The sequence below is a fragment of the Mustela nigripes genome, chromosome 14 (assembly GCF_022355385.1).
Source record: "Mustela nigripes isolate SB6536 chromosome 14, MUSNIG.SB6536, whole genome shotgun sequence".
Taxonomy (NCBI): domain Eukaryota; kingdom Metazoa; phylum Chordata; class Mammalia; order Carnivora; family Mustelidae; genus Mustela; species Mustela nigripes.
The window spans coordinates 108,325,593-108,338,599 of NC_081570.1; the positions used below are offsets into that span (position 1 = coordinate 108,325,593).

Below are 13,007 nucleotides of genomic sequence, written 5' to 3' on the forward strand. Positions count from 1 at the left end.
TCAGAGTCCATAGTCTCTCATGGTTCACCTCCCCTTCCAGTTTCCCCCAACTCCCTTCTCCTCTCTAACACCCCTTGACCTCTATGATATTTGTTATGCTCCACAAATAAGTGAAACCATATGATAATTGACTCTCTGCTACCCTCCTTTTCTTTCTTTCTTTCTCCTTCTGTTCTCCATTTCATTCTTTCCTTTTTTCTTTCCTTTCAATAAACACTCAGCGCCTGTTTGTCCATAGGCTCCAGGTTTACTAAGAGCTACAAATGCCATCCTTGTCATCCAGGAGCAAACAATCTTATCAGGGAAGTGAAAATAGGACAGAGACTAAATATGTTCCCCACCCAGGCTAAGACACAATATCCAGGCCACTGACAATTCCAGACGTGGGCAGATGGAGAGTACATCATTCATTCCTCCATTCTACCCAGCATCTACAACAGGCTATGCCAGGCATGTGCTGATGCTTGAGATGTGGGACAGTGAACAAGACCCAGCTCCTGCAAGGAGCTCCCAGTCTGGCAGAGGGGGCAGGATTACCATGCTGCAGATAAGGTGCTCTCTCAATCAGATGGGGTGTTGAGCAAGGTTTCCTGGAGGGATGATGTCTGATAGAATATTAAAAGGAAAATCAGAGTTAAACAAACCAAGGAAATAGGGCATGAACAGATTCAAGAAAAAAAAAAAAAGGAGAATATACAAGCCATTAAACACAACCAACTCAGTGAGAGAGAGGATCATTGAGTTTGTCTGGAGCAAAATGCTTCTATAGGAAAACAGTCAGATGTGGAGAGTACTGAACCACAAAAGACCCTTTGGACTAAAAAATCTGGGCTTTGTCCTGATGTGGGGCAAATCTACTGCCATGGCTAGAGACACAAATCATGGAAAACGATGTGGGTCAGTCTCTGTGAAGGCTGAGGCTGTCTGACAGCAGTTCCAGGGCCAGGATTCCCAGGAGAGAGAGAACAGGTTCTGTGAGGAAGAGTCTGACATGAGGAGCAATACTGAAGTTCCCGGAAAGGAGACAGACACAGACATGTATACCCACATATACACAGACATGTATACCCACATCTCACACACACACACACACACACACACAGATGTATGCACACATGACATGTACATGTGAACATTTGTATACACACCACATGGACACTTTGACATGTGCATATATCACACATGTCTACATACATCATATGCAGAGAAACATGTATAAGCATATAACATGTACATGCAGATATGTGTACATGCATCACACATGGACACCTACACATCATTCATGCTGTACATATATCACATGTGCACACCCATTCACATCCACATGAAGGTAACATTAGAGCCAAAGCCCAAAGGTGGAGAAACCTATCTATAGTTTTCACTATTTTCCAATCCTAACTCAAAACCCCACTCCCAAGAAGGCTTATCCACTGGCTTCTTTTCTCTACATCCCCTTGTCCCTCAGGTGCTTGAGTATCATTGAATTCAAGCATCCTAAATAATTTGTTTTCCAAACACCCTACTAAACTGCTGACTCCTCTGCCCTGTCCCCCTACTTCCCCCGCCCCCCGCAACACACTAAAAGGTTTGCAACACACAGATGCTAAGTGAAGTAAGTCAGTCAGAGAACGACAAATACCACATGATTTCATTCATGGGTGGAATTTAAGAAACAAAACAAATGATCAAAGAAAAAAAAAGAGAGAGATAAGCCAAGAAACACAATCTTAAGGATAGAGAACAAACTGATGGTTATCAGAGGGGAGTTGGGTGGGGGATGGGTGAAATAGGTGATAGGGATTAAGATGTGCTGGAGTGGAGTGGGGTGGGAGGGATGTATCAGAGGAGAGGTGGCTGTGTGATGGACACTGGGGAGGGTATGTACTATGGTGAGCACTGTGAATTGTGTAACACTGATGATTCATAGACCTGTACCCCTGAAACAATACATTGTATGTTAATAAGTAAATAAGTGAATAATTAAAAAAAAAAAAAGAAAGCAGTGCTTTTTGATGAGCACTGGGTGTTGTATGGAAGTGTTGAATCACTATATATACCTGAAACTATTACACTATATGTTAACTAACTGGAATTAAATTGTTTTTCATATTTCCAAGGCTATCCTGGCCCTGAGAGGAGAAGTTGGAGACAAAATGAAAACAACATTTGAGGGAAAAAAAATGATTCTATGAAGTGGGAGTTAAAAGGAATTGAGGCACTAGGTTCTACACAAAGAGAGGGGAGATGAGAAGTTAAAAGAGTTGGGGGGTGGTCCTCATGCAACTAACATTTCTCCTCACCTAATATATAGCCACTCTGTGAATATAAAGGAAGATAAAGTCCCTGCCAACTATCTATCAGGGAGACAATCAAGACCCAACAAAATTCAACAAGGAGTTCTCAAGAGTACAGAGGGTACAGGACAGCTGGAAGATTAGGAGTAGGCAAAGGAGCCAAGCCACTAAAACTAATGGTTAAAGAGACTGTGGAGGGACATGGGAATATGTGCATGATAAAAATGTCACTGGAAAATTAGCACCCAAAATAGAAACTTTACAGGAAAAGAAAGTATAAAGAAAGGGGAAAAAAGATCGAGATAAAAATACTCAACAAAACTTAGACAATTAGTTGTACTTAAAATACTGGAATTATCCATAATTTTTTTTCTCTGCTTTTCTTCTCTTTTTTAAAAAAGATTTTACCTACCTAGGGCACCTGGGTGGCTCAATGGGTTGAGCCTCTGCCTTCAGCTCAGGTCATGGTCTCAGGGTCCTGGTATCGAGCCCTGTATCAGGCTCTCTGTTCAGCGGGGAGCCTGCTACCCCCTCTTTCTTTCTCTCTGCCTGCCTCTCTGCTTACTTGTGATCTCTCTCTTTGTCAAATAAATAAATAAAATCTTAAAAAAAAATAAATAAGATTTTACCTATTTATTTGAGGAATAGCAAGAGAGAGCATGAGCTGGAGTGGGGGAGAGGGAGAACCAGGCTCTACACAGACCAGGGAACCTGATGTGGGGGCTTGCTTCCAGGACCCTGAGACAGTGAGATGAGCAAAGCCAGATGCTTAACTGACTGAGCCACCCTGGTGCTCCTCTGCTTTGCTTTTCAAGTTACTCCTGGCAAGGTTAATTGGGTTTTGTTTGTTTTGTCTTTCATTGCATTTTATAGCAAAATGACTTATTACAGGGTAAGGGACCAGTTTCCACCACCAGGGGATTCACTGAGTGAACATTCAGGAGCCAAAGTAATCCTTGCTCTGAGACCCAAAGTGATATATGTCAATCACAGAAGGATCTAAGGCAACTCTGGCCTGCCCACATGCCTTTCTTAATCCCCTGCAATTACATCCACCCTGGGCAACTCTGCAAAGGTTACTCATGGCATAGGCCAACTTTCCTCACCCAGCCCTCCTGCTAAATCCCTCCCTCCTCTTCCACAGCAAGCTCAGGTGGGGGGAAATGCTCTTGTTGAAGAAAAGTTCCCCAAATGCCTTTCACTGGAACCCAAAGCTAGTACACAGGGAGGTCGGGTTGGAGTGCTTCTAGGCTTTTTTTCCCAGGAACTATTGATTCTTGTCATCCCACTTAAGTTTCTTTCCTGTCAATGCCTCCAACCCTCATTTCTCCCTCCTTTCTGTCCAGTGGGGGGCCCTGGGAAAGAGGCGCCCTGGGAAGGAGGGGCCAAAAGGAAACCAGTCAGAAATTAGATTGGCTTTACAGATAGAGAAATTCAGGTCGGGGGAGGATAATGCCTTACCCAAGCAGAGGTAAGGCACAGAACTCCCAAGACCCCAAAACCTCAGAAAAGGAAAGATTCTAATCCCTACCCCTCGAAACAGACCAGACTGGCAAACCTCAGAAGTGCCCCTAGTCCTGCTTCAACCCCCTCCAGAAAGCTCTAAGAAGGTATGACCCAAGGGATATTCTGAAAAATAAGAATCAGGAGATGATGGGGGGAATCAGGCACCTTGAATGAAAGATGGGGGATGGCAAGGGAAAGCTGTTTGCCATGTCCACTTTATTTAAGGTACTTTCTATGGAAAACTAAATCAGATTGCATTTACCCTGGGATATGAGACTAAATTCTCATCATCTCCTTGGCTGATGAACAAGTATTTATCAAATACTCTGAGTTAGATGGAGATATGAAAATTTAGGAGGATCTGATTTTTGTCTGGATGATGGTCCTAGCCTGGAAGGGAAGGCCCTAGGAATCCACACCAGATGTGAATGATGATTCTGTAGTCTTGGAATACTCCAAGCACATCAAGGTAACCAGTAAAGAATTCAGTAGAGAGCCACTTACCAAATCATGACCATTCCCACTTTCCTAAGCAGTAAGAAGGTTTGCCACAAATCCACCCAATTTCAACAAGTTCAGCTATTGAAATGAGTAGGATAGTTTGAAGAATGAGCAAAAATTAAAGTTAATCAACAAGTCTGACAAACAAGCTTTACTGTTCAAGACAGACTGGACCTAAATTCTGGTTTTCAGTAGCAAACCCCATTAACAGCCTATGAGTCAGAAAGACCACACCCAAAGCCCTCTGTAGCCCCAGGGAGTTCCTGAGAGAAGCTTGTTAAGACCAAAGTGGAAAGGGCACTTACCTTGTTTCGGTTTTCAATGACCCCAATAAAAGAGAAGTATATTGGAGATGATCATCTAAAGCAGCATGCCCCCCAGAAAAATTTGGATTGAAACTTTAGAACAAAGCCTAGAGGACCATGCGTCTGAAATGTTTGTACTTTTTCCTTCATATCCTATTGATTTCCAGATTCCATTTGAGTTGAGAGTCAGTTAAAGCAACATGGATTATCCACTTGTAGATATCAGTGGAAAACCAGTGGATTATTAGGGATTATCAGTGGATGGGCTGGGCCAACATTCTGGAAACACCAATTACCACCACCCACAAAAGCCTTGAAAGGCTTCCCCGGACACTGCCTATCTCCCAAGCAAGACTAGGGGCCCACAAAAGCTGTTCACTGCTGCTCCCTGCCTATAAAATTTCTGTGTGAGCTCAGACTGCAGAGCAGCTGCCTAGCTGTGGAAGGCCTCCATACCAGCAATATACCTCCAGTCCCAGAGCCTATAGCACTCAGGCTCAGGAGCTTCTTTGAACGTGTTTGTTCAACTATGAGATACTTTTACTGTCATTTTAACTACTCATGGTCTCACTGCCAACACGTGGAGATGTTGTCAGGCGAAAGAACAAAGCTTCAGCCTGAGTTTACAGTAGGCAAAGCCCTGAGTGGGGAGGACAGAGACTCAGGGTCTAGTATCAGCCTTATTATGTGGCTTTAGGAAGTGGTTTAGCTTCTCTGGGCCTTGGGTTCTTCATCTACCCTCACCAATGGTAAGAGCCAGATGACCTCTATATATATGTCCCCTCGGCTCCTGCAGTCCCCCAGTAAAAAGAATTGTCCTTGAGCAACTGGGAGTATCCATGAGAGCAAGCTCTGTTCTCTGGCACCAAGAGGGTGTGAACCTGAGCCTGACTGGAATGTCATCCCCTCATTCTGCTTATATTGATTCAAAAAGAAGAGGAATGTAGTACTTGAAAAGAAATGCAAGATTTGGAATCCAGAGGACTGAATCCTGGCTTTGCCGCTTAAAGGTTGTAAAGATTTGAGCAATTCCATTAACCTCCACTGGTTGCTTCCTTATCTGGGAAATGAAGATATCATTGAGGACATAGGACCCTTGTTTTTGTTTAAAGATTTTATTTATTTATTTATTTATTTATTTATTTATTTGAAAGACAGAGAGAGAGATAGTGAGAGATAGCATAGTGGAGAAGAAAGGGAGCCTGCAGGGAGCCTGATGTGGGGCTTGAACCCAGGACCTCAGGATCATGACCTGAGATGAAAACAGACACTTAACCAATTGAGCCACCCAGGTGTCCCACTCAAGAGCCTTGTGAGGAATGGACAAAACACATGCTGCAGCAGTCCATACACACCACAATCTGTCCACACAGAAAGTGTCTGAGCCAAGCCAGTGAGCTCCCTGGACACACTGGGCTCCCTGGGCACATCTTACATGCATCTGTAAGTTATTCAGGAGTGCTAGAACTCAGTTGTGAGCCTCCTTCTTTTGCAAGAATGAACTCCAGGAGCACCCAAAAGAGTCATTCAAGAGTCACCGTGTCCAGATAAAACCCCAGGGTGCTATGAACTCTCTTTAAATCTTAGGGTGTAGAATATAAAACTAATAGTGGCCTGGCTGTCAGGAACAGTTATAATTTGAAAAAGGAAATAAGGCTCCTGGTTGTGTCCTTAGCAGTCTGTAACTTGTACAGTTGTTCCTTAAGAAGTTGGAAAGGGAAAGTGTCAAAGAAGATGGAACACATGGGTGGATGAAGCTGGGGAAGCTTCCTGAAGAAGTAATTCTAGCAGATGTGAACCACTACAGAGGTGTCCTCCCAGACTTCTGACAAAGACAACCACCTTTCCCAACTGTTAATCCTGGAGGGCTGGAGAGAGGACCAAAATGTAGCCTGGTGTGAGTGCTGTTACCTGAGGCTTTGAGGCACCTCCTGGCCAGGACTTAAAGAGGAAACTTTCATATTGAATGTGGACAATGTTAAGGGCTTCCAAGCTTTATGCCTGCCCTGACAGTGCTCCTGAGCCCTTGCCCTGTGTCCATTTTATTCTTTACAAACCACCTGTGGCCCTTTAACCCTCAGTTAGGGAGTTTGTTAGCACTCAGTCAAGAAAATGCATGTGTGTAGCTTAAGATGCTTAAAGACTGTGATGAGCAGGCTTCTGTCAGATTGGGGCTCTCCAAACTCAAGAGCTGTGATCTCCCCTCAGACTGAGGATTGCTTGGGACAGGGACCATGTCCCTCCTTGCACTGGCTATTAGTCAATAGGCATTAAGAATTCCTTTCATTTCCACTAGGATTTACTGAGCAGCTATTAACACCTAGCACCACACTAGGCACTGCTGTGTTTGCTTTACAATCCATTTCCTCTAAGAATACAGGTATAGGCAGGAACCAAGATCTAATGTGAGGCTGCAAAACTCAAGCATTCTGGTAAGCATATATTCAGCGCTAAGTGCTTAATGTTATAAATCTTAAAAATAAGTCATGTAAAATTTTATAAAACCAGATACTCAAGTATAATAATTCTACAAAGTCCCATCATTTCCTCATGGATTTGCTGAAATGTGATCATCAGTTGGTGTCCACACAGCATCTTACTACATCTGGTCTAGAGAGAGAAAATGGAGAATGAGGTTCATGTATTCATACCTCAGACAAGGTTAATTTAGAGCCACAAGACCTAGCATTGTTGCCAATACCATGTTGCATTGACCTTTCCTACATACTAACAAAGTAGATAAAAGGGTTTCCTAATTAAATGCCATCTAGGGTGGCAGGGGCAGTCTGTTTGGAGTATCCCTCTTCCAAATCCACCAAGGTGATCTGTGCACAATTTTTGGCAAGGCTTCTGACTCTTTATTAATGTTCACTGTAGTACCTAGTACACTGTTGTTGGCTAGATTAATGAGTAAATTCCTAGCATCTTAAATCATAGAAAGCAAGAAAATATCGTATATTTCTTTTAAGAACATGACCCTCCAAACTGACATGGGCAATGGGTCACCTGCACTTCAGGTTCCCAAACATCAGAATTTCAGAGTAGTAACATCTCCCGCAAAACAATATGGTTACGGTTCTATTTTTATTTATTTATTTATTTATTTGTTTGTTTGTTTGTTTTTGGTCAAGTGAGGACTTAAAAGAAACAACTACAACCTCCTGGAGCATCCATCACTTTTAAAAGAAATGATATTTTTAACTCACCCAAAAGTAGGAAGGCCATGATTTCAAAATAAAAGAACTTTCCTTCTCAAGGATGCACTGCTGACATCCTTTTACTTACATTTTCCTCCAGACTAGAGAACACACAGTAATGGAGCAACACAGGTCCACAGATCAGGGCTGGAACTCCACATGGTCTACCCTTTCTCCCCTTCTCTAGTGCTGCCAACTAAATAAAACCATTCTTTGTTATACCTGTGGCAATCTAGTTGGAGCCTGTTTCCCTTCAAAATCTCCCTGACACCTCTCCTTCAAGCTGAGAAACCTGCTTTCTTCAACAGATCCTGGTTTTTCCCTTTTGGCTTTCTCTTAGGAAGGGAGCATGTGGGTTTACCTGGGTTCATGCCATCCAAACTAGAACAAGCACCACAAGTTTCTGAAGACCACAGTCTAAACAGGATCACTTGATCATTAAGCCACCATAATTAATAGTCAATTTATTATTGGCACTGTCATTTCAAAACATAGGTGGGTGGAACAAAGTTCAACTGACATTTCTTAAACAATAGCAATTGGGTTCTGATGATGAAAGAAGGGGGGACATGCTCTTCATACACAGAAGTGATACTACTCATCCAGGGTCAATGGAAAATCTTTGAGTATTTTCTTACTGAAGAACTTGCCTCTAGCTATCCATAGACTTAAGACTTTCGGGTCTTTCTGTCCAAATGCAGACCAAGTTGGAGCTAAGACTGTGCTGTAATAGGAGAAAATAAAAAGAACATAATCACCTGCAGTTTAACTATTCCTTCTTCCCGAGCCTATGAAACAAACATTACTATTCCTATTTGTGTTTTTTAAAGATTTTATTTATTTATTTGACAGAGACCACAAGTAGGCAGAGAGGCAGGCAGAGAGAGAGGGGGATGCCGGTTTCCCACTGAGCAGAGAGCCCAATGCGGGACTCGATCTCAGGACCCTGAAACCATGACCTGAGCTGAAGACAGAGACTTAACCCACTGATCCACCCAGGAGCCCTACTACTCCTATTTGATAGACAAGGTAACTTATCATCAGAAGCCTACTCATTCAATAATCAACAAATACTTACTGAGTGCTTCCTATGTTAGGCACCAGGTAAGGTGCTGTGACTTTGTTCAAGGTGACACAGCTGGCAAGTAGCATACGGAGCACCCTAATCCAGACCCCTAAATTCAATTCTTTCTATTTCACAGCTGCCTCTTAGGCTGAGGTCACTGTTGCCACACAAGACTGCAGGATGCCAGGGCCAAAGGGCCATAGTAGGAAGGACCACAGTGATAGAGCTCTTTAGCTTGTTCCTCTGCATGTAAAGTATCAACAATCACTTTTTTCAGATGAATAAATCTCCAGGAATAAATCAAAGTAGATATTCATGTCCCATTAATTACAGCCCTGTCCATGGTGTGAAGCCCAGAACTGGGTATGGGGGACTCATACATTCTCTCAAGCTAGTTTCAAGACAAGAACACTTTAGTGAACCACACATGAAACCCTGGGGGAGAAACTTTAGGCAAAAGAGGGATGGATTCTCTCTAAAGTTCCAAGGGTTCCAAGCAATGGGATCAAAAGCCAAAGAGTAGTTCCCACTTCTTGGACTAAGAACTGAGATCTCCAGTGTGACTCTCTTGGGCCACCTCAAGAGTCAGAGACCTAGGTCTCATGGCATGTGCCCTTTGCCAGAGGTTTTGGAAACAATGTCTGCCATCCACTTTGGCTGCTACATAGTTGCATCAGAGATGCACACTAGGCTGCCCATCTCGAGTATGCAAAAATCTTCATGAATGGGCCACCCTGTGCCTGTAATCAACAGACAGGTGGGGCGGCAGCCATAGGTCACATAACTGAGTCCAAATATGAGAGGTGGATCCAGATTAATAGATGAGTCAGGTCTCAAGTGTTGTATAAAACCTTGGAAGCTCCAGAGCTCACCTAAGCCAGCATCTTCTCTCCTCACTCAGCCCCTGGTGCTTAAGGTAAGTGTGAGTTCTCCTGGCTCTCATCTTTCCAGCTAGTCTTCCCTAGCCCTGCTCAGGCTAGGTGGACCAGGGCACAGACCTACCTGTAAGGCCTCTCTTCTCTTTGGAAACTATAGGATCTCTGCCTTTCCAACTGCATTCATGTTTAGAGGTAATTCAGGTTGGAAGTTGGGGGCTGAGCTGCTGCTCCACGGATGGTATCTCTGGTTTTCTGGCCAGAATGGGAATTCCACAAAGGCAAGACTACGTTCTGTCTCTCTGGCATCCCAGTAGAGCCAGGCAGTGATGGGCACACATGGACATTCTGTAGACTACCCCTGTGAATGGGCAGATGGACCTCTTGCACCTGTCAGGAGGAGAGGCTGAGTCTTACTTCCAAAGAGTAAGGGAGAACTGGGAGAGCAATTCAGAGAATGCTGCAGATGGGGGAGATTTGGGGAGCCACAGGAACCCGGTACCAGTTTTTCAGAGATGTTTTGAAAGAGAAATGGTATGAGATGCTGGGACACAACTTCCTACTAGTAATGGTCGCCTCAACCAAGCTTGGATGTAAACAAAGCCTACATCTTCGGGTCAGAGATGCTGGTCCAAAGGAACACTGGGTCTTTTCCCCTATGTCCAGACAGGACCAGGGGTGGGAGGGGGTAGCCTTTTCTGATAACTAGCCCTGGTATCATGCTTAGGCTCAGACCAAGAATTTGAAATAAGAGCGCTTTTTCCCCCCCTTAAAGATTTATTTATTTTAGCGGGGAGGGGCAGAGAGAGAGAGAGAGAGAGAGAGGAGAGAGGATCTTAAGCAGACTCGCTGCTGAAGGAAGAGCCTGCCTCTGGGCTAAATCTAACCCTGAGATCATGACTTGAGCCGAAATCAAGAGTCTGACACTTAGTTGAATGAGCCACCCACCATGGCATCCCTGAACTAAGAGCGTGTCGGGTGGGGAGCAAAAACCTCTGACATTCAGACAAACCTCCCTTCCGTTGTGCCAGGGATGCATAAAATCCCCTACCTTAGGTGGAGGTTTGTGCTAATTTCTATTTGCATTCAGAGAATCCGTATTGGGAATGGAGACCTGAAAGATGAAGTGGTCTATAGAAGTGCTTTATAGAAGTCGAGGACGGATGAGGGAGTGTGGGTCATTTGCTGTCAAATCACACAGCAGATGCCAGAGGCCAAGCTGGGAGAAAGAAATGGGCAACACTACTGGCCTATTTAAAGCTTGGTAAAGACTTTCTGAGGGGGAGTACAACTCTTCCGAAAGCACTAATCATAAGAGTCCCATCTGGGAGTTCTCCCAGATCTCAACAGGGGACTTCAAACCAGGCCCAGACAGTGCTGCTCTGAGGTTGATGGGCGTTTCCAGGGCTGCATGAATGTATGCAGCTGCCTCCTCCGCAGCATCCTCTTACGGCTGGTCCAGTGATGCTCTCTGCTCTCCTTCCAGGGTTCCATTCCTCCTTAGACACGATGTCTCACCAGAAAAAGCAGCCCACTCCTCTACCTCCAGTCGGCTGCGGGAAAACCTCAGGCGGAGGAGGAGGCGGAGGTGGCGGCGGGTGTGGATTCCCTAGCGGCGGCGGCGGCTCCGGCTGCGGCAGCGGTGGCGGCTTCGGCGGCTGCGGCGGCGGCGGCTCCGGCGGTTGCGGCGGCGGCAGCTCCGGCGGTTGCGGCGGCGGCGGCGGCGGCAGCTCGGGCGGTTGCGGCGGCGGCTCCGGCGGGAGCGTCAAGTACTACGGCGGCGGCAGCAGCAGCTCTGGCTGCGGAGGCTACTCCGGCGGCGGCGGCGGCGGAGGCGGCTCCGGAGGCTGCGGAGGAGGTTCCGGTGGGAGTGTCAAGTACTCGGGGGGTGGTGGCTCCTCCGGGGGTGGCAGTGGCTGCTTCTCCAGCTCCGGAGGTGGCGGCTCGGGCTGCGGGGGTGGCTCCTCGGGGGGCGGCGGTGGCTGCTTCTCCAGCTGCGGCGGCGGCGGCGGCTCCTCCGGCTGCAGCAGTGGCTGCTACTCCGGCGGCGGCGGCGGCGGCTCGAGCCAAGAGGTCCAGTGCCAGAGCTACGGAAGCGCCTCCAGCGGCGGCTGCGGGGGCGGCGGCAGTTCCGGCTGCGGCGGCGGCTCCTATGGGGGCGGCGGCAGCTCAGGCTGCAGCGGCGGCGGCTCTTCCGGCGGCGGCTCCGGCTACTTCTCTCAGCAGACCACCCAGGGCTCGTGCATGCCTCAGCAGAGCTACGGAGGAGGATCCTCCGGAGGCAGCTGCGGCGGCGGCTCCTCTGGGGGAGGTGGTGGCTGCTTCCCCAGCTGCGGCGGCGGCTCCTCCGGAGGTGGTGGTGGCTGCTTCTCCAGTGGTGGGGGCGGCGGCGGCTCCGGCTGCGGCGGCGGCTCCTCCGGGGGCGGCGGTTCCTCCGGGGGTGGCAAGGGCGTCCCGATCTGCCACCAGACCCAGCAGAAGCAGGCGCCTACCTGGCCAAGCAAATAAGGTCCGTTAGACGCCGCGGAGAAGAAGGAGATGGAAATGTTCTCCGTGGGCGCCAATGGGCTTAGCGGTCTCATGATACTGCCCTGATGTTCCCAAATCCTTCAGGTGTCAACACCTGAGCCACTGAGCTCTGGGGCTGCATCTTGTTCTGCAGTTTTTCCTCTTTGGTTTCTGTACAACAGTCTCCCAGCCCCGGGACATCCTCAGTCAATAAATTTGAAATTCATGAGAATTTCTGCGTTTTCAGGCACTTTTGTAGCTTCCAAATTCATTCATTTTATTTCATTCATCTTTCCTCCATTCTCTCATTCATATCTACATTCATTCAACAAATGTATTTATTGGGGGAAAGGTGGGTGGAGAGACGAAAATCATGGAGGAATGGCTGGCAACCAATAAACAAAGATGTGAACTCTCTGGTTTATGCCTTAAGATGGTGAGGTGAGCCCCAGACACAAAGATCCTGGGAAGAGATTTCCATAAACAGCTCCTGGTGGGTTGGGTAGTCCCTGTGGGTCTTATTCTTGAGCTCAGTGTTTTTTAAAGATAAGTCTGCCCTGGGGAAATGCTATCTCTCATAGTCCATGTCACACTCTTCAAGGTCTGAAAGCAGGGTGGTTGTACATAAGAAGGACTAGCTTATGCTACCCAGACTCACAGGACGATGAATAATTGCATCAGATATTTGTGACCCTCTATAGTGTGTAACAATGTTCAGGAGGCATCTGTAAGGAAGAGAAGATGTAGAGGAGTTG

General features: G+C 46.5%; 1 protein-coding gene across 1 annotated transcript; it reads left to right on the plus strand.

The window, feature by feature from the left end:
- Window positions 1-11,253: 11,253 nt before the first annotated feature.
- LORICRIN (loricrin cornified envelope precursor protein) lies at window positions 11,254-12,433 on the plus strand. Its single transcript, XM_059377130.1, has one exon. The coding sequence runs from the start codon at window positions 11,254-11,256 to the stop codon at window positions 12,250-12,252; it is 999 nt and encodes a 332-aa protein (XP_059233113.1). The 3' UTR covers window positions 12,253-12,433.
- The last annotated feature ends 574 nt before the right edge of the window (window positions 12,434-13,007 follow it).